This window comes from Kogia breviceps, chromosome 17, assembly GCF_026419965.1.
Source record: "Kogia breviceps isolate mKogBre1 chromosome 17, mKogBre1 haplotype 1, whole genome shotgun sequence".
NCBI lineage: Eukaryota > Metazoa > Chordata > Mammalia > Artiodactyla > Physeteridae > Kogia > Kogia breviceps.
The window spans coordinates 74,770,517-74,790,212 of NC_081326.1; the positions used below are offsets into that span (position 1 = coordinate 74,770,517).

Here is a 19,696-nt window from a genome sequence, read left to right on the forward strand (position 1 = left end):
TTTTTGTAAACCATATATCTGATAAGGAACTTGTATCTACAATATTAAAAGAAATCTTACAACTCAATAATAAAGAGACAAATAACTCAATTAAAAATGGATAAACGATCTGAAAAGACCTTTCAGTGATCCAGAGAGGATCTCATTCAGATTCAACGGAGAAATTAAACCCTTTACAGACAAGCAAAAGTTAAGAGAATTCAGCACCACCAAACCAGCTTTTACAATAAAGGCTAAAGGAACTTCTCAAGGCAGGAAACACAAAAGAAGGAAAAGATCTACAGTAACAAACCCAAAACAATTAAGAAAACGGTAATAGGAACATACATATAGATAATTTACCTTAAATGTAAATGGATTAAATGCTCCAGCCAAAACACACAGACTGGCTGAATGGATACAAAAACAAGACCTGTACATATGCTGTCTACAAGAGACCCACGTCAGACCTAGGGACACATACACACTGAAAGTGAGGGGATGGAAAAAGATATTCCATGCAAATGAAAATCAAAAGAAAGCTGGAATAGCAATTCTTATATCAGATAAAATAGACTTTAAAAGAAAGACTATTACAAGAGACAAAAAGAACACTGCATAATGATCAAGGGATCAATCCAAGAAGAAGATATAACAATTGTATATATTTATGCACCCAACATAGGAGCACCTCAATACATAAGGCAAATGCTAACAGCCATAAAAAGGGAAATCGACAGTAACACAATAGTAGGGGACTTTTAGCACACCACTTTCACCAATGGAAAGATCATCCAAAATGAAAATAAATAAGGAAACACAAGCTTTAAGTGACACATTAAACAAGATAGACTTAATTGATATTTATAGGACATTCCATCCAAAAACAACAAAATACACTGTCTTCTCAAGTGCTCATGGAACATTCTCCAGGATGGATCATATCCTGGGTCACAAATCAAGCCTTGGTAAATTTAAGAAAATTGAACTCGTATCAAGTACCTTTTCCAACCACAACACTATGACACTAGACATCAATTACAGGAAAAAATCTGTAAAAAAATAAAAACGTATGGAAGCTAAACAATACACTACTAAATAACCAAGAGATCACTGAAGAAATCAAAGAGGAAATCAAAAAGTACCTAGAAACAAATGACAATGAAAACACGATGACCCAAAACCTATGGGATGCAGCAACAGCAGCTCGAAGAGGGAAGTTTATAGCAATACAATCCTCAAGAAACATCTCAAATAAACAACCTAACCTTACCCCTAAAGCAATCAGAGAAAGAAGAACAAAAAAAACCCAAAGTTAGCAGAAGGAAAGAAATCAAAAAGATCAGATCAGAAATAAATGAAAAAGAAATGAAGGAAACAATAGCAAAGATCAATAAAACTAAAAGCTGGTTCTTTGAGTAGATAAACAAAATTGATAAACCATTAGCTATACTCATCAACAAAAAAAGGCAGAAGACTCAAATCAACAGAATTAGAAATGAAAAAGGAGCAGTAACAACTGACACCGCAGAAATACAAAGGATCATGAGAGATTACTACACGCAACTATATGCCAATAAAATGGACAACCAGGAAGAAATGGACACATTCTTAGAAAAGCACAACCTTCCGAGACTGAACCAGGAGGAAACAGAAAATATAAACAGACCAATCACAAGCACTGAAATTGAAACTGTGATTAAAAATCTTCCAACAAAAAAGCACAGGACCAGATGGCTTCACAGGCAAATTCTATCAAACATTTAGAGAAGAGCTAACATCTCTCCTTCTCAAACTCTTACAAAATATAGCAGAGGGAGGAGCATGCCCAAACTCATTCTAAGAAGCCACCATAACCCTGATACCAAAACCAGACAAAGATGTCACAAAAAAGAAAACTACAGGCCAATATCTCTGATGAACATAGATGCAAAACTCCTCAACAAAATAGCAGCAAACAGAATCCAACAGCACAGTAAAAGGACATACACCGTGATCAAGTGGGGTTTATCCCAGGAATGCAAGGATTCTTCAATACATGCAAATCCATCAATGTGATACACCATATTAACATACTGAAGGATAAAAACCATATGATCATCTCAGTAGGTGCAGAAAAAGCTTTTGACAAAATTCAACACCGATTTATGATAAAAACTCTCCAGAAAGTAGGCATAGAGGGAACCTACCTCAACATAATAGAGGCCATAGATGACAGACCCACAGCCAACATATTGAAACCATTTCCTCTAAGATCAGGAACAAGGCAAGGTTGCCCACTCTCACCACTGTTATTTCAACATAGTTTTGGAAGTTTTAGCCACAGCAATTAGAGAAGAAAAATAAATAAAAGGAATCCAAATCGGAAAAGAAGTAAAACTGTCACTGTTTGCAGATGACATGATACTATACATAGAGAATCCTAAAGATGCTACCAGAAAACTACTAGAGCTAATCAATGAATCTGGTAGAGTAGCAGGATTCAAAATTAAATCTGAAAGAGAAGTTAAGGAAACACTCCCATTTACCATTGCAACAAGAAGAATAAAATACCTAGGAATAAACCTACCTAAGGAGACAAAAGACCTGCATGCAGAAAACTATAAGACACTGATGAAAGAAATTAAAGATGATACAAACAGATGGAGAGACATACCATGTTCTTGGATTGGAAGAATCAACATTGTGAAAATGACTATACATCCCAAAGCAATCTACAGATTCAGTGCAATCCCTATCAAACTACCAATGGCATTTTTCACAGAACTAGAACAGAAAGTTGCACAATTTGTGTGGAAACAAAGAAGACCCCGAATAGTCGAAGCAATCTTGGGAAAGAAAAACGGAGCTGGATGAATCAGGCTCCCAGACCTCAGACTATACTACAAAGCTACAGTAATCAAGACAGTATGGTACTGGTGAAAAAAACAGAAATATAGATCAGTGGAACAGGATAGAAAGCCCAGAGATAAACCCACACACCTATGCTCACCTTATCTTTGATAAAAGAGGCAAGAATATACAGTGGAGAAAAGACAGCCTCCTCAATAAGTGGTGCTGGGAAAACTGGACAGCTACATGTAAAAGAATGAAATTAGAACACTCCCTAACACCATACACAAAAATAAACTCCAAATGGATTAAAGACCTAAATGGAAGGCCAGACACTATCAAACTCTTAGAGGAAAACATAGGCAGAACACTCTATGACATAAATCACAGCAAGATCCCTTTTGACCCACCTCCTAGAGAAATGGAAATAAAAACAAAACATGGGACCTAATGAAACTTAAAAGCTTTTGCACAGCAAAGGAATCCATAAACAAGACGAAAAGACAATCCTCAGAGTGGTGAAAATATTTGCAATCTCCAAAATATACAAGCAGCTCATGCAGCTCAATATCAAACAAACAACCCCATCCAAAAATGGGCAGAAGACCTAAATAGCCATTTCTCCAAAGAAGATATACAGATTGCCAGCAAACACATGAAAAGATGCTCAACATCACTAATCATTAGAGAAATGGGAATCAAAACTACAATGAGGTATCACCTCACACCAGTCAGAATGGCCATCATCAAAAATCTACAAACAATAAATGCTGGAGAGGGTGTGGAGAAAAGGGAACCCTCTTGCACTGTTGGTGGGAATGTAAATTGATACAGCCACTATGGAGAACAGTATGGAGGCTCCTTAAAAAACTAAAAATAGAACTACCATACGACACAGCAATCCCACTACTGGGCATATACCCTGAGAAAACCATAATTCAAAAAGAGTCATGTACCACAGTGTTCAATGCAGCACTATTTACAATAGCCAGGACATGGAAGCAACCTAAGTGACCATCGACAGATGAATGGATAAAGAAGATGTGGCACATATATACAATGGAATATTACTCAACCATAAGAAGAAACGAAATTGAGTTATCTGTAGTGAGGTGGATGGACCTAGAGTCTGTCATACAGAGTGAAGTAAGTCAGAAAGAGAAAAAGAAATACCGTATGCTAACACACATATATGGAATCAAAAAAAAAAAAAAAAGGTTCTGAAGAACCTAGGGGCAGGACAGGAATAAAGACATAAAGACGCAGACGTAGAGAACTGACTTGAGGACATGGGGGTGGGAAGGGTAAGCTGGAACGAAGTGTTAGAGTGGCACTGACATATGTACACTACCAAATGTAAGTGGGGAGCAGCTGTACAGCACAGGGAGATCAGCTCGGTGCTTTGTGTCCAACCAGAGGGGCTGGATAGGGAGGGTGGGAGGGAGACACAAGAGGGAGTAGATATGGGGATATACATATGCACTTAGCTGATTCCCTTTTTTATACAGCAGAAGCTAACACAACACTGTAAAGTAATTATACTCCAATAAAGATATATTTTTTTAAATGGATAAAGGATGTGAAAAGACATTTTTCAAGGCAAATGTACAAATGGCCAATAAGCACAGTGAAAAAGATGCTCGAGGCCTTCCGTGGTGGTGCAGTGCTTAAGAATCTGCCTGGCAACACAGGGGACACGGGTTCAAGCCCTGGTCTGGTCTTAGTTGCCTAGAGCAACTAAGCCTGTGCACCACAGCTACTGAGCCTGCACTCTAGAGCCCCTGAGCCACAACTACTGAGCTTGTGTGTCACAACTACTAAAGCCCATGCACCTAGAGCCCGTGCTCTGCAACAAGAGAAGTCACCACAATGAGAAGCCCGCACACAGCAACAAAGAGTAGCCCCCTCTCGCCGCAGCTAGAAAAAGCCTGCAGGCAGCAACGAAGACCCAATGCAGCCAGAAATAAATAAATAAATGAAGTAATTTTTTTAAAAAGAAAAAGATGCTCAATATCAATAGCTATAAGGGAAATCAAATCAAAACTACAAGGAGGCAGAGAAAACCATAATTTGAAAAGATACACGCACCCCTATGTTCATTGCTGCACTATTTACAATAGCCCGGACGTGGCAACAACCTAAATGTCCCTCAACAGATAATGGATAAAGAAGAGATGGTACATACAGACAATGGAATATTACTCAGCCGTAAAAAAAAGAATGTAATAATGCCATTTGCAGCCAGGTGGATGGGCCTAGAGACTGTGATACTGAGTAAAATCAGACACAGAAAGACAAATATCATATGATATTGCTTATATGTGGAATCTTAAAAAAGGGTACAAATGAACTTATTTACAAAACAGAAGTAGAGTCACAGATGTAGAAAACAAACTTATGGTTACCAGAGGATGGCGGGGGAGGGATAAATTAGAAGATTGGGATTGACATATACACACTACTATATATATAAAATAGATAACGAAGAAGAACCTACTGTGTAGCACAGGGAACTATACTCAATACTCCGTAATGGCCTATATGGGAAAAGAATCTTAGAAAAAGAGTGGATATATGTATATGTGTAAATGATTCACTTTGCTGTATACCCGAAACTAACACAACATTGTAAATCAACTATACTCCAATAAAAATTTTTTAAAAAGAAAAAATATATATATTATGGCAAATTTTTATGATATTTTAACATTAGTAAATGTACACAAATACTTACAAATATAAATAAAAATTCTATTTCCATTTTAAACGACAACAAAAAAAAAACTACAAGGAGAAACCACTTCACCCTCACTAGAACAGCTATAATCAAAAAGATGGTAACACCCTGACCTGGGGCTCCAGGAGCCCCGAGGGCAGTTGCATAGGCCAGCTGGGAGGGAGGACTTGGCTTGGCTTTGTCCCGATCCACTCTGAGCCTTCTCATCGACTGGGTTTAGATGGCTCCCGCAAAGAAGGGTGGCAGGAAGAAGTGCCAGTCTGCCGTCAACAAGGTGATGACCAGAAAATACACTCTCTGTTCACAAGAGCACCCCTGGAGTGGGTTTCAAGAAGCGTGCCCCTCCGGCACTCAGAGAAATCCGGAAATTTGCCATGAAGGAGATGGGAATTCCAGACGTGCGCACTGACACCAGGCTCAACAAAGCTGTCCGGGCCAAAGGAATAAGGAATGTCCCGTATTGTATCCATGTGCAGTTGTCCAGAAAACATACTGAAGATTAAGATGCACCAAACAAGCTCTGTACATTGGTTACCTATGTACCTGTCACCATTATCAAAAACCTAAAGACAGTTAATGTGGATGAGAACTGTTGATTGTTAAGTAAAGTTATAGAACTGTCAAAAAAAAAAAGAAAAGTTAATAACGAGCATTGATGAGGACATAGAGAAATTGGAACTCTCATACACTGCTGCTGAGAAAGTAAAATAGCACAACCACTTTGGAAAACAATCTGGCAGTTCCTCAAATAGTTAAACATTTAGTTACCGTATGACCCTGTAATTCTAATTCCTAGGCATATACATAAGAGAACTGAAAACATATGTCCAGATAAAAACATATATGAATGTTAACAGCACCATTACTCATAACAGTCAAAAAGTAGAAACAACCCAAATGTCCATCAGCTGATGAAGGGGTAAACAAAAAGTGGTCTATCCATATGGTGAAATATTATTCAGCAAAAACAAAACATGAAGTACTGATCCGTGATACAACACAGACAAACCTTGAAAACATTATGCTAAGTGAAAGAAGTCGGTCATAAAAGACTACAAGTTGTATGATTCCATTTATACGAAATGTCCAGAACAGGCAAATCCAGAGACAGAAGAGTGGTTGCCCGGGGCTGGGAGAGGATGGGGGAAATGGGTGGTGACTGATAATCTGTACGGGGCTTCTTGCTGGGGTGATGAAAATGTCCAAGACTGATGGTGACACAGAACTCTGGTCATACAGTAAAAACCTCTGTATATTTTAATGGGTACATTGTATTAAAACTGTTAAGAAAAAAAAGCACCTCGAACCAGTGCCTTCATGTAGTGAGTGCAAATTGCTAACTTTCAATTACAGGAAGAAGAAACTCCCATCAATATTAAAGTGGGAAAAGCAAATCTGAGTTAACTGAAATTGGACAAAAGATCACTTCACTTGACACAGCTGTTGAATGTACACGCAATATTCAGAAATGACGAGAAACAACAGTGTGACACCAAGAAGCATTCTGTTTCAAATGCCCGTCAAGGGCTCGGAAGCTGAGCTGCTAGAAGTGACTGGAGAAGTTCTTCCCCACCTCCGCACCAAACAACCAAAGACGGTCAAAGTCCTCCTCTGGCCTCTGAAATGGCTGTGGGGAAAGCAGGCAGGAAAAACTCTGAAACAGCTTCCTTCCAATAATGTATCCATTTAAAGTTCAAAAATAAAATGAGAGTGATACAATTTCGTGCTGGGTTTTCTGTAGAGCCGAACAATCCTGCCCCCCCCCCCGCCCAGAGACACTAGCAGAGACTAAGGAGAGTCTCAGCACACTGGCTCCCAGGGGCCGTGAAGTGATTCCCCACCAACGCGTGCGCCAGGGTGCAAAGGGCAGAGAAGAAGAGACTAGCGTCTGAAAGGCACATGAGACGTTGGCAAGAGAAGAGAAGGCTGCGGCCAGCCCCGGGACAAGCCCTGCGAGCAGAGGCTAGAGGGGCTCCACGCGAACCGGGTGTGTGTGGTGGGGGGTGGGGGGGCCAGAGTCTCAACTCTCTCCTTGCTCTCCCTCAGGGAAGAAGATAGAGTCTGCATGCTTCTCACGTGGAACCGTGATAGGGGGCATCCTGGGATGCCAAACCCTGGCTCTGCCTCCTTTCCTGCCAGCATCACCCTCTCCCTGAACGACAGCCCCACAGAACCACCCTGACTTTACTCCCAGCACTCGAAACTCAATTTCAGCTCTACACAACCTTAATTTGAAAAGTTTCAGAAATAAAAAATATTATATTCTTTTTTCAATCTCAACATATGACTGATTTTTCTGACAGCTCTAAGCTACTTCTACTTGGTAAAGCACCTAATTCTCCTGCAAGTGAATCCCGTACTTTCCATCAGGCATAACTAGCCAGTCTGGGCTCGATAACTTCTCTGGCTCAAATACCAATACATCTAACACTGATTTCATCGTTCATCAGTTGTGGACGGGAGGTGAGGGAGTATCATTGAGTTCCTCAGCCCACCCGCAACTGCTTTCTCATCAGCAACTCAGGTCTCCTAAAAACAAAGCAAAACATTTCTTTTCCTTCCTCTAGGAAGGAAAACACTTTCCACAAGCTCCATCAGGAAACATCAGCCTAGAGAAAGAATGCAACACAAATGTTAAAACAAAAATCTACAAACCTGAAGCAATTTCATTTCAAAATCAAGATACACAATGAGATGAAAGTAAATGTGTTGGTCACAAAGCATGTGTAAGCATGACCATCTGATTTCCATCCTTCAAAGGAAAGGAGGGTTTTCATTTATTATTATTATTCTTTGTCATTGTCCAATTAAGGCAGAAAACAATAGAGCTCATTACGAAATAATTAAGCACTGCAATAAAAGAGACTATTGCTGTATTAATTACAGAAGGCATTAAGAGGTGAGGGGAAAACCCACCTCTGTAAAAAATGTAAAATGTCTTTCCCTGTTAAGAACACACATACAAAATGCAACAGAGAATTCAAATTCACATTGAGAGGAGCAAAAGCCACAGAATCACAGCAAAGTCATTACTATAAGTAAATTCAAAATTAACTGCACAGGCATGCTCGATGCATTCAGAGAATTTTAAAGGCACACTGCAAATCATTCACTTAACCATATGCTAGAGGAAGAATTTCCCTCTTCAACAAACAACATAAATCAATAGGGTGCCCCATGAAACAAGGAACAAACAACAATCAGGTTTATAACAGTTCTGATTTAAAGTTACTTAAATCAGTATGTTCCAAAGCTCATAATCCAGAAATTTTAACCATTCATTCACACCACCATGAAACAAGCACTTAAAAAAATAACCAAAAGAAACTAAGCACATAGATCATGTACCTGGATCAATGAGAACTTCTTGTGCCCCTGGAAGAAAGAACAGATTATGGTCTTTTATTTGAAAAACAAAACTACTTTTAAAGATAACTGCTAAATCACATTTCATAATTCACATAGCCTCAAAAAATTTGAGACACTTGTATCTGATCAGAAAAGCAATTCTGAGTAACAGTATGTTACAATTCAGTGCCTTTATGCTTTAGAAGGAAAAAAACAAAAGCAAAACTATTTCTCATATCCTGCACAAACTGTAAAGTGCTTCCCTATCTCTCTCCCTTCCCACTTTCCAAGCTTATGCTCCCTAACTCTACTGAAACAAGTATGAGAATTTCTTATTCCCACAAATAAGCCAAGTGACAGAAGAATATCAATTTATTTGTATAAATATACGCCCACACCTTGGCCTGGAGAAGAAAGGTATCAGAAGGCCATATGGAACTTATTTCTCCTTCCTAAAATCACACGCGCGTGCACGCGCACACACACACACACACACATTCATACAGACACAGACACATATACACACTGATTTACTGGACATTTCACAAGCTAAGGATTTCCAACTTCTAGAAGGTAGCTCTGTAGATAGTTTACAACACAAAACAGTTAACTTCATTATTATCAAGAAGCTTTTGAAAGCCTTGATCATCTATTAAACCATCCAAATATCAACAAGACCCAATTAGCCTTCTCTATAGAATGTAACTTCCCATGATGGTAAAACATACCCTAAGAGGAATTGGGTTCAAGAGTCCTGCTTATCGTTAGCTATGATCATTTTTAAACATGTTAACAAGATTCAGAAAGTTATGTCCCAATAACATGTATTCTTACTGAAATAGCATATGTTTTCAATCGTCCATAGAGAATAGGTCCCATGATGCTGCTTAAGAGCTACTTTATGTATTGCAATCTCCATTTTTACATGCAGACTAAAAATCACTGCAATCTAGAAGCCACAATTATAATAAAGAACAGGTGCTTTCTATTGGATACTGACTATGTGCCAAACACAATGCTTGACAACCATCATGTCTGATTGTCAGGGCAACCCTACAAGGTAGATGGGGATGAGAAAGCCTGCAGTGCAGATGCGGAGCCAGGGATGCTGCACCATCACATGCTCCACAACATGCCCACGACGAGTGCTGACAGATCTGCGCTGAGGAGACACTGAGCTGTGTGGAACCTTGGGGAATGTGAGATTTCCAGATAGTGCTAAAAACTTCCTGTTCAGTGAAAAACCTGGTCAAATATATTATACTGTGCCATGTCCTCTGAACAGGGAATACGATTGAGACTTTTTCGATGTCTCAGAGTCATAATCACAATCATCAACTACTCAACCTCTTAGGGCGTCCAGGGATGAACCGGGCCCCATGCTAAGTACACTGAGATTGCAGAGCTTTTAAGGTTGTTTAATGAAGTTTGTAAAAATCTTTGTCTCATGCCTCACACAGGCGGTCAACTGTCACTTCTCACTGGTGTGGATGTATTAATACCACCTGAAACGATCCTTTTCTGCCTTTTAAGCTAATCCATCTAACCAATCTTTTCGAACAGCAAAGAACAAGCTCAACCACAAAAAATGGACAGCTTTTACCCAATGAACTTTAACATCTAATTGGACTCCCTGGAAGCCCTTTCCTTTTATTAAACCCACTTCTAGGTATGCAACAGTCTTCTGACTGGTCGACTTTGCTATCTGATTATCTGGACCACTCAGAAGGCTTCTCACCTCATGGTGCGTGAGAGCGGGTGGGGAGATAATAGTTGGTGCTGTTGGAAGAAATCAGTGAGAAAAAGGAGCGCCCTCCAGCCAGGTCTCCACAGACAGGAGTACCTCAGTGTGCTCAGAAATTATATCCTCAGCATCATCAGCCTCCCATGGGCTGATTTCACATTAACCAAACTCATAAGCGACTGGTGTAAGAAAATCAGAGGCTGGGGCTTCCCTGGCAGCCCAGTGGTTAAGACTCCACACTCCCAATACAGAGGGCACGGGTTCGATCCCTGGTTGGGGAACTAAGATCATGCATGCTGCAGGGTGTGACCAAAAAAAAAAAAAAAAAAAAAAAAACAAGAAAAGAAACAGAGATTTAACTTATTAATATAACAGGAGACATAAAATTATCGATCAGACTAAAATATTGGAGTTCAAAATATTGGAGTTCAGCACATTTTCTCCCCAGCGGCCCAATCACAGGCAGGAGGCCAGATGGCAAGCATGGACAGATGCAGAGCAAGAGGGATTTCCTAGATTAACTTGATGGACTGAATTTCTATTACGGGGACAGACCTGCTGCCTAGACCACAATGAATGCTGGTCACGGTGCACGGACAGTGGCCGAAGGACAGCTGTGAACACTTGTGTAACTCTCCCTTTCCCACCCTTTCCAGGCTGACCGATGGACAGGTGTACATAGAGATCCACAGACAGGCTGATACCTCTAAAAACCCAAAGCCCATCTCTGAGAGCCTGGAAGCCAGCCTGCTAGGGTTTAAATACCAGCTCTGCCACTTACTAGCTCTGTGACCTTGGTCAAATTACTTACCCTCTCTGTGCCTCAATTTCCACATCTGTAAAGTTGGAAAAATACCCAAATCTACCTCACTTGGCTGTTGTGAGGATCAAAGGATTAAATTAGTTTCTGCAAAGTGCTTAGAAAAGTATGCAGCACATTATAGGTGCCCAACAAATGGTAACTGTGAAGCATGCCCCGCCTGTCTCCCTTCTAATCATCTTTAATGTTTCCTTGCTAGTTTAAGTCCCAGAGGACATCCTTATTTCCCTATTTATAATCTCTTGGGAAGCACCCTTCTGTTGCACTCCATGACCTGTTCAAACTGAGGGAGGGGACGCTTCCTCCCCACTCCTCTGGGCCATGAGGAGGGCTTCTCCCTCAACACTCCTGACGCCTGGCCCACGGCTAGCCCTCCTCACACAAATGGAGTGAGGAGTGGGCTCAGGGAGTCTGGGAGACAAGTGGGGCATGGGAAACCATTCTTTCCCCCCAGGTGCCAGCCACCCTCAGGAAGCACCCAGGATGCTCGGCTTTGTGACATGACAGCCCTGAGCATGACGGGGACAGGTCCCCTCATAGGAAGGCCCACTGTGGCCCAGCGCTGCCTGCGACTGGGTGAGTCTCTCTAGTTCCCGGATAGAGTATTACGACACCCATTTCCCCGAAGCCCTAAAGTTCATGGAGAATGTGCTTTACCAGTAGCAAAGGAGACGTTTACCTCCCGCTGCCTACTCTCTCATCTCATCTCTCAGGTGGCTGGTGGAGAAAAGAGGAGTGTAATTACCGGGCCCACTTAAGCCCCAACATATACTAATTAGCCAAAAATTCTGCGGCGTAACGTTCAGGGTGACTGTATAACAGCCCTAGTTCTGATGCTAAATTATGAGTACAGGAAGAACTGACCCTCTTCAAATATTTTACTCATTTCTTTTTTTGTTTTTTGTTTGTTTTTTTGCGGTACGCGGGCCTCTCACTGCTGTGGCCTCTCCCGTAGCGGAGCACAGGCTCCGGACGCGCGGGCTCAGCGGCCACGGCTCACGGGCCCAGCCGCTCCACGGCACGTGGGATCTTCCCGGACCGGGGCACGAACCCGCATCCCCCGCATCGGCAGGCGGATCCTCAACCACTGTGCCATCAGGGAAGCCCTTACTCATTTCTTAATTGGATCTTTCGTCATAAAACCAGCTTTTTCTATTTTAATTCCTTAGTAATTGCTAAAGACTATATAAAAAGATGGCTTCAGGCTTCCCTGGTGGCGCAGTGGTTGAGGATCCGCCTGCCGATGCAGGGGACGCGGGTTCGTGCCCCGGTCCGGGAAGATCCCACGTGCCGCGGAGCGGCTGGGCCCGTGAGCCGTGGCCGCTGAGCCCGCGCGTCCGGAGCCTGTGCTCCGCTACGGGAGAGGCCACAGCAGTGAGAGGCCCGCGTACCGCAAAAAAACAAACAAAAAAAAAACAACGATGGCTTCATACAAAATAATAGCTAAGGGTTTGAGCTCTTTTGAGATAACCACTGTGCTAAACACTTTACATAATTTCTTATTCTCACAATTCTACAAAGCAGTTATTAGCGTCCCTATTTTACAGACAAGGGGTAAACTCAGAAAGAACTGACTCAAGTTCGCACGGCTAAGCGATAGCATGTGCATTCAAACCCAAGTCGAAAAACTACGCTCCTTCATACAGCAACCAAATCACCTCCCACTAATTAACACACAGCCATGGGTTCAATACTCAGGGAGTTCAATACATTTTTCAGCTTTAAGGTGCTCCAGGGACCACTTCTATCTGTTGTATAGAATCATGGCTCACTTGTTTCTAATACTGGAAGAAAAGTACAATTTCGCCATTGTTTGCACAGCAAGTCTGAAATTTTCACACTGAGATGACAGAATAAAAATAAGCTATAACTAGAATAATCTGTCCAGGTATCCAGACATATGGACATTGTGCTATCCTGAAGCATTAAACAAAGAAGTCAAATTAAAGGAACGTGGGTTAAGTCTTCCACAAACAGGAAAATTAAGACTTTTAAAAGGTGCAACAGCGCCACCTATGGCCAAAAAGGCTGTCCAGGTTTCTGTAAAAGATACAACACAAAAATTGCCTGTATAATAAGAAACGATCAGTAAGGTTTTTAAAAATAGGATGCTCAGAGCCTATAACTAAAAGCTTATCTAGCTCATAACTGAATTCGGCTTCAGGGAAGGGAGTGGTATTCAGTATGTAATCTAAAATTGTTAAGACTCCTGAATATAAACAAAAGACATAGGCTCATGGAAACTAATCTTAGAAGAAGGAATCCAGTCCAGCCTCTTCATTTTACAGACAGGGAGACTGAGACCCAGGATCCATCCTTCTAGCAATCAGCAGCAAAGCTCTCCTAGTCCTTTTGTTTTACACTAGCTAGCTGCACTAGCTCTATATTCATAAAAGTCATGTCTGCATGTTTCCAACAGTAGATAATCTGTGTCTTGCAAAATACTTCCCAAAGAGCATTTAACTACAAATCATACAATTTTGTTGAAATACAAAACACTTATATATTAAAATAAAGAGGGAGGGGATATGGGGATATATGTATACATATAGCTGATTCATTTTGTTATGCAGCAGAAACTAACAGAACATTGTAAAGCAATTATACTCCAATAAAGATGTTAAAAAATAAAAAAACTTTAAATTTTAAAATAATTAAAAATAATAAATAAATAAAATAGCATGAGCTCCACTTTTATTCCCTCTATAAAGGAAAAGTGACAGATGACAAATCAACGTTTTGATTATTTACCTCCCCCAGCAGCAGAAATACCTGCTCAATCAAAAAACGCAGCATTCTCCTAGCATCAATAAGGCAATTCCTTAAAAGATAACATTCCGTCTTTATATTGTAAGAGGACACATGACCCACCGCCATGATGATGCTCAGATCTGGATTGTGTAAACTGTCAACACGTCATTAAATGTACATCTCTCTTGTCTCAAAAAACTCATATACCTGTGCCTTGACTTCTAACAGGCAGAATTGTTCTCAGAGCTTTCTGAGATGCTCTTCCCAGGTTTTATAAAATCCTCAAATTTGGCTTGAATAAAATTTTCCATTTTCTTTCTTAAAAAATAAATAAATAAAACCTATTAAGGGTACAGGGAAAAAAATCAAAACTTTCTTCAATCACAAAAGAGATAAGCTTATTCTCTGAAAATAATCAATACTGATTTTTCTAAATGTAAAGGCTGTGGTCAAATTCCTAGCAATTTAAAGGTTCTAGTGGATGATTACAAGGCAATATGAATTCTGAGTTGTAAAAATATACATTCTGCACAAATAATCTTCAAGTTCTTCACCTGAAGACAATTAAGCTAGTCCCTATCTTACTAGGTTGACACTCTCATCAAAACTTCATACTGGGGCTTCCCTGGTGGCACGGTGGTTGAGAATCTGCCTGCCGATGCAGGGGACACGGACTCATGCCCCGGTCCGGGAGGATCCCACATGCCGTGGAGCGGCTGGGCCTGTGAGCCATGGCCACTGAGCCTGCGCGTCCGGAGCCTGTGCTCCACAACGGGAGAGGCCACAACAGTGCGAGGCCCGCGTACCACAAAAAAAAAAAAAAAAAAAAAAAAAAAAATTTCATACTGCATTAAAAAAAAGTAACCGAATCCTTATCACTTTAAGTCATATTCATATATATCATATGTATATACACACTGAATATGCATCAGAAATAAACCACCCTCTTCAGTATTCAGAGCTGATCCTTCTAAACTATCTGTCATTGTGACAGCAAATTTTTACTGAGAATCTCTTGGGTGCTTTGTGCAAGGTATCTAACTCACAGTCAGACTAGGTAAATAACATTATTCAAATTTCACAAATGAGGAAATAGATACTTAAACCATAAAAACCAACTTGACATATTCATCATAAGGAAAGAAAAGAGTAAAGATTTTTACTTTCTCTCAATTTTCAGTGGCTTAATCTTTTCTTCCGTACTAAAGACTACATAAAAGCAGTTCAGTCTTTATAACTTTTTCTCTCGACAAGCCTCACTAGAGAAAAACAAGCGGGTAAGTCATTAGCAATGGTTGGATTTTCAAAGCTCACTTCTCTTTTGCACTGTAATCATTTTTTACGTTCTTTTTAGTGCTTCCGGAGATAAAATAAAAAATACTAACTTTTTAGGTCATTAGCTAAGAATAAAACATTTGTGAAAATGTACAATGTTAATCTATGCCACTCTGTCTCATATTCTCACTGATACCTCTTCTTTTAAGGCCTCATCAGGTTGCGATCACTAAAATCAGTCATGTATGAACTCACAGGAGTTTGGGAAGCCAGTCAACGGGAGGCTGATTAGAGGAGCAGTTAAGGATGCATACTGTGCAGTCACCCCAGCCTGGTTCCGGCGCCGAGGCTGCCGCTGCCAGCTGCGTGATTTGGGGCAAGTTACCCCATCTCTTTAAACCTCAATCCCTCACCTGCAGAAAGGAGTTACTGAAAACTACCCTCAAACACCTGCTACGAGGTAAAACGTAAGGAAAGCATTTAGCACAGCCTGGCCTAGGGTAGATGCCAAATCATTCATAGCTATTTCAATAACCAGGGATGATAATGCTTACTATTAATAAATTAAGCTAGTCCAAAAAGTACAGATAACCGTAAAGGAGAAACATCTGTAAGTCAATAAGCATTTCCTTTTGGATTGATTGCATAATGTCCTATTGATTTTTTAATAAACCAAGTTTTGAATAACCTTGAATACTCTAAATACTAAGAAAGTGAAGTTTTTTTAAAAAAAATTTAAACAAAAGGAGAATTAAAGCAAAAAGACATAGGGAGTACAGAATTCTTTTTTGAAACTAAATTCAGTTTTAAGAGAGGGGAAAATTCCCTTTTCTCAGAGGAAATCTTGAAAACTATGTAAAGGGAATCTGAGATGTCTAGAGTCTTTTAACACTATTCATGAATTCATATTACCAAGTCTTAAAACTACTTGACAATCAACAATAATAATATTGATAAAACTACTTGACAATCAACAATAATAATACTGATAATAATAATGGCTGCTAACATTTATCCAGCACTGGTTGGGACTGTTGTAGGTCCTTTATATGTGTATCTCATGCAGCCTTCACAAGAACCCTCCGAGGTAAGTACAGTTATTATCTCCCCCACTTCACCGATAAGGAAGTTGAGGCACAGAGAGATTAAACTTGCTCCAGGTCACATGGACATTAAATGACATCTGTAGCCTTCTATTTTGCCGGTGAAAAAGGAACCTGAGATATAAATTCAAGGGAGAATGTTAAATAATCAGTTTGTCTGGTCTTCACCTAAAAGAGTAGATACCATAAATTCCTGATGTGAGATGAGGCTGCAACTACAAACTGACTAATCTTGAAATTAATATCCAAGATGAAGTAACATATATACTCATGGTAGCAAATCCGTTCATGGCTCTGGACCCTTTAATGCCTGAAAGGTAGTAAAATCATTTCCAATCTAAATGCCATCAGCTCTGCTCTTTCAGCTCTCATCCGAGCTTCACTGGATGTTCTTCTCCACAGACTGTCTTCAACAGTAAAAAGTTCTCAAGTGTTTCACACTATGCACAGCTAAAGACAGTTCTCCACTGCAGACGGAGCACTTTTTCAGGCTTAAAACTTCTTTTGCCTCATCTTCAGCAAGGGGAGAAAGTGAAACATCACCCTAAAAAGGCTCCAGAGTCTCACTAATCACATGAGTAGAACAGTCTCAACACATTATAACTCTTCAAATAGCAGGGAAAGAATAAAATAAAACAACCTTCAACAAAAGGCACCCCCAGAGAGAGAGCAGACTTTCTTCTAAGGAGAAGATAAAGCAGCTGTCACCTGTGTGTTGGATATTTTAGCACTTGGCTGCTGGCGCGTGGGGACAAGAGGACTTGAAGTGCTGGAATCTCATAGCAGAGACAGCAGTTACAACACGGGATAAACACAGGTGGCGAGCACCGACGGGAGGCATCTCAAGTCAAAACTGAAGCCCAGGAAAGCAGGGAGCAGTGACATTCCAGTCTGAGGAGTTTCTCTATCACTTCTCGGCCCGCTTTACTTTCCTCTCCAATAACTGAGACCCCACTAAAACTGTTAGCGGCGCTCTACAGAAGGGTGATAAAACATCTTCAAGGGCCACCAAAGATTCACCTAAGCAGTTCTACAAAGGGTGCACCCAGATTTAGACCGAGCGGCTACCCTGACTGGCTCACAGAGGTGGTCTCTGCAGCCTTTGCTGCTGACAGGGATGGTATAATTCAGGGTAAAAAGACATTGAAGGCATTTCCCCATCCAACACACATCAATGGCCGTGGGCCTTTCTCTTTGGGGGGAAAAAATCTGTAAAAATCTCATGGTTCTAAAAACACCTAGTAGTTTTGTGTATAGCCTTGATCTCTGCATTCTTTGTTATTATCTTCGTGACCTATGAGGTATGACAACTACATCCTGAACATTTGAGGCAAATTCATTTATTAAGGGTCAAAAGGGTCAAGTTCATTCAACAAGCATTTGTGGCTCTGCTCCTCCAAAGATGCATTTTTACTCTTCATAGGTGCTAACAAACAGGAGCAAATCACGCTTTGCGCATTAAGAGAACCGCATCGACCAGAAAAATAAGGAGCAGCTCCCCCGGCCCTGAATTAGCTGTTAAAACTGACATCTGGGACTGACTTCACCAAATACACAGAAATTGTGACAAGGACCCAGACAGAGAACTTCAAAGACAGCCTAGCATGAAACTTTATGCAACTGGTCCAGGAATCAACCCATCATTGTAATCCATTCATATCATTTGATAAGATCAATACATATTCAGTAGAATCAGAAGACAATGTCTCATGTGCAGGATTTCTGACTCAACCGATTTTACATTTTATTTAAACATTACTCAACCCTCACTCAGAGGGAACAGGAATAGATCACTCCTGCTTTTGCTTAAGGACTGTAACTGAGTCTAGGAGGAGGCAAGAGCAGAGCCTACCTGGTCGATGTCTGTTGGCTGCTTCAGCAGGAAGTGAGCTACCCTGGAACCTTCGAGCTCCAGTTTTACCACCAGTTCCACCAGGATAGTGATAGATGACAGAAGCTGAACATAACCCTTCAAGGGCAGCTGGACATTAAAATAAAAGTTCAATTAATAAAGTTAGTGAAAAATAAAAATAATAAAGTTAGTGGCCCATCCTTAGCAAAAATTGCAGTGACTAAGAATGATTTGAACGGCTTGATGATGTGGAAACGCCAATTTTCCCACAAAACAGAGATCAAACCTACAGATCACTGGTTTTGTTACAAACAGGAACATGGCCCCTACTGTTTTGCAGGCCTGTGTCAAAGTTGGCAGAGCAGAAAACTCTCGTGATGTTCAACGTTTCTCTGAGGAGCTCAGCACATGTGAGACAGGCTGTTCATTCATTTAACCAACAGTTTAGTTCACACTGTGTGTCAGGCTCTGTGCCAGATGCTGACACTGCAGACAGATGTAGAAGTGCCCTGGATCGAAAATATTTTTAAAATCATACCACCGGAAGAAGGACCAGAATACCTATCCCCATCATTCACCCTGAATGCATCTATCCCTCAGGGGTGCCCTCCCAGAGGTCCGGCCTTTACTTTTGCTCCCCGTTCCCTCCCTCCCACTCCCTCAGGACCCATGTGGCTGGAGGGGGCCTCAGTGATCAGAGGATCAGGCCCGGGATCTCAGCAGATTCCCAGGGGCCCAAGTGGGCAGGGGAAACCTGGCCACACTCCCTTTTGATCCTCTGCCCTCCCAATGGTTCCCCAATTTCCCCCTTCAGGCGTGGGCTCCCTTCCCCTCCCCCAGCCGCCCCTCAGGGGCTCCAGTCCCGTCCCGCCTCCACTTCTCCTCCGCCTTCACTCCCCCCACACCCCACATCCTACCCGGTTGCTGGAGGTTCCTCCCATCCCCTTAGGTGTCCGTGGTCCCCCACCAGTGCCTGGCACGTGCCCAAGTTGTGAGGAGACGCGGATTCCGCGTCCTCCCAGTACGCCATCTTGACCATGTTAAATTTTTTAAGGGGTGTTTTTTTTGTTTTGGCTGCGTTGGGTCTTCGTTGCTGTGTGCAGGCTTTTCTCTAGTTGCGGCGAGCGAGGGCTACTCTTCATTGTGGTGCACAGGCTTCTCTTGTTGCAGCTTCTCTTGTTGCGGAGCACAGGCTCTAGGCGCAAGGGCATCAGTAGTTGTGCCACGTGGGCTCAGCAGTTGTGGCTCGCGGGCT

General features: G+C 41.3%; 1 protein-coding gene and 1 pseudogene across 4 annotated transcripts in view; one reads left to right on the forward strand and one right to left on the reverse strand.

Moving 5' to 3' along the window:
- The window catches only part of TRAPPC9 (trafficking protein particle complex subunit 9), a 460,520-nt gene that overhangs the window by 421,771 nt on the left and 19,053 nt on the right, over positions 1–19,696 (reverse strand). For 3 of the 4 annotated variants that reach the window (XM_067018121.1, XM_067018120.1, XM_059043000.2), the window contains exons 4-5: positions 18,442–18,570; positions 8,897–8,923 (exon numbers count right to left, since the gene is read on the reverse strand). In XM_067018121.1, the coding sequence (XP_066874222.1) occupies positions 8,897–8,923; positions 18,442–18,570 (156 nt within the window). The remainder of the gene's footprint in view (positions 1–8,896; positions 8,924–18,441; positions 18,571–19,696) is intronic. The other variant, XM_059043001.2, reaches the window with a different exon arrangement.
- On the forward strand, positions 5,769–6,144 carry LOC131744192 (large ribosomal subunit protein eL31-like; annotated as a pseudogene).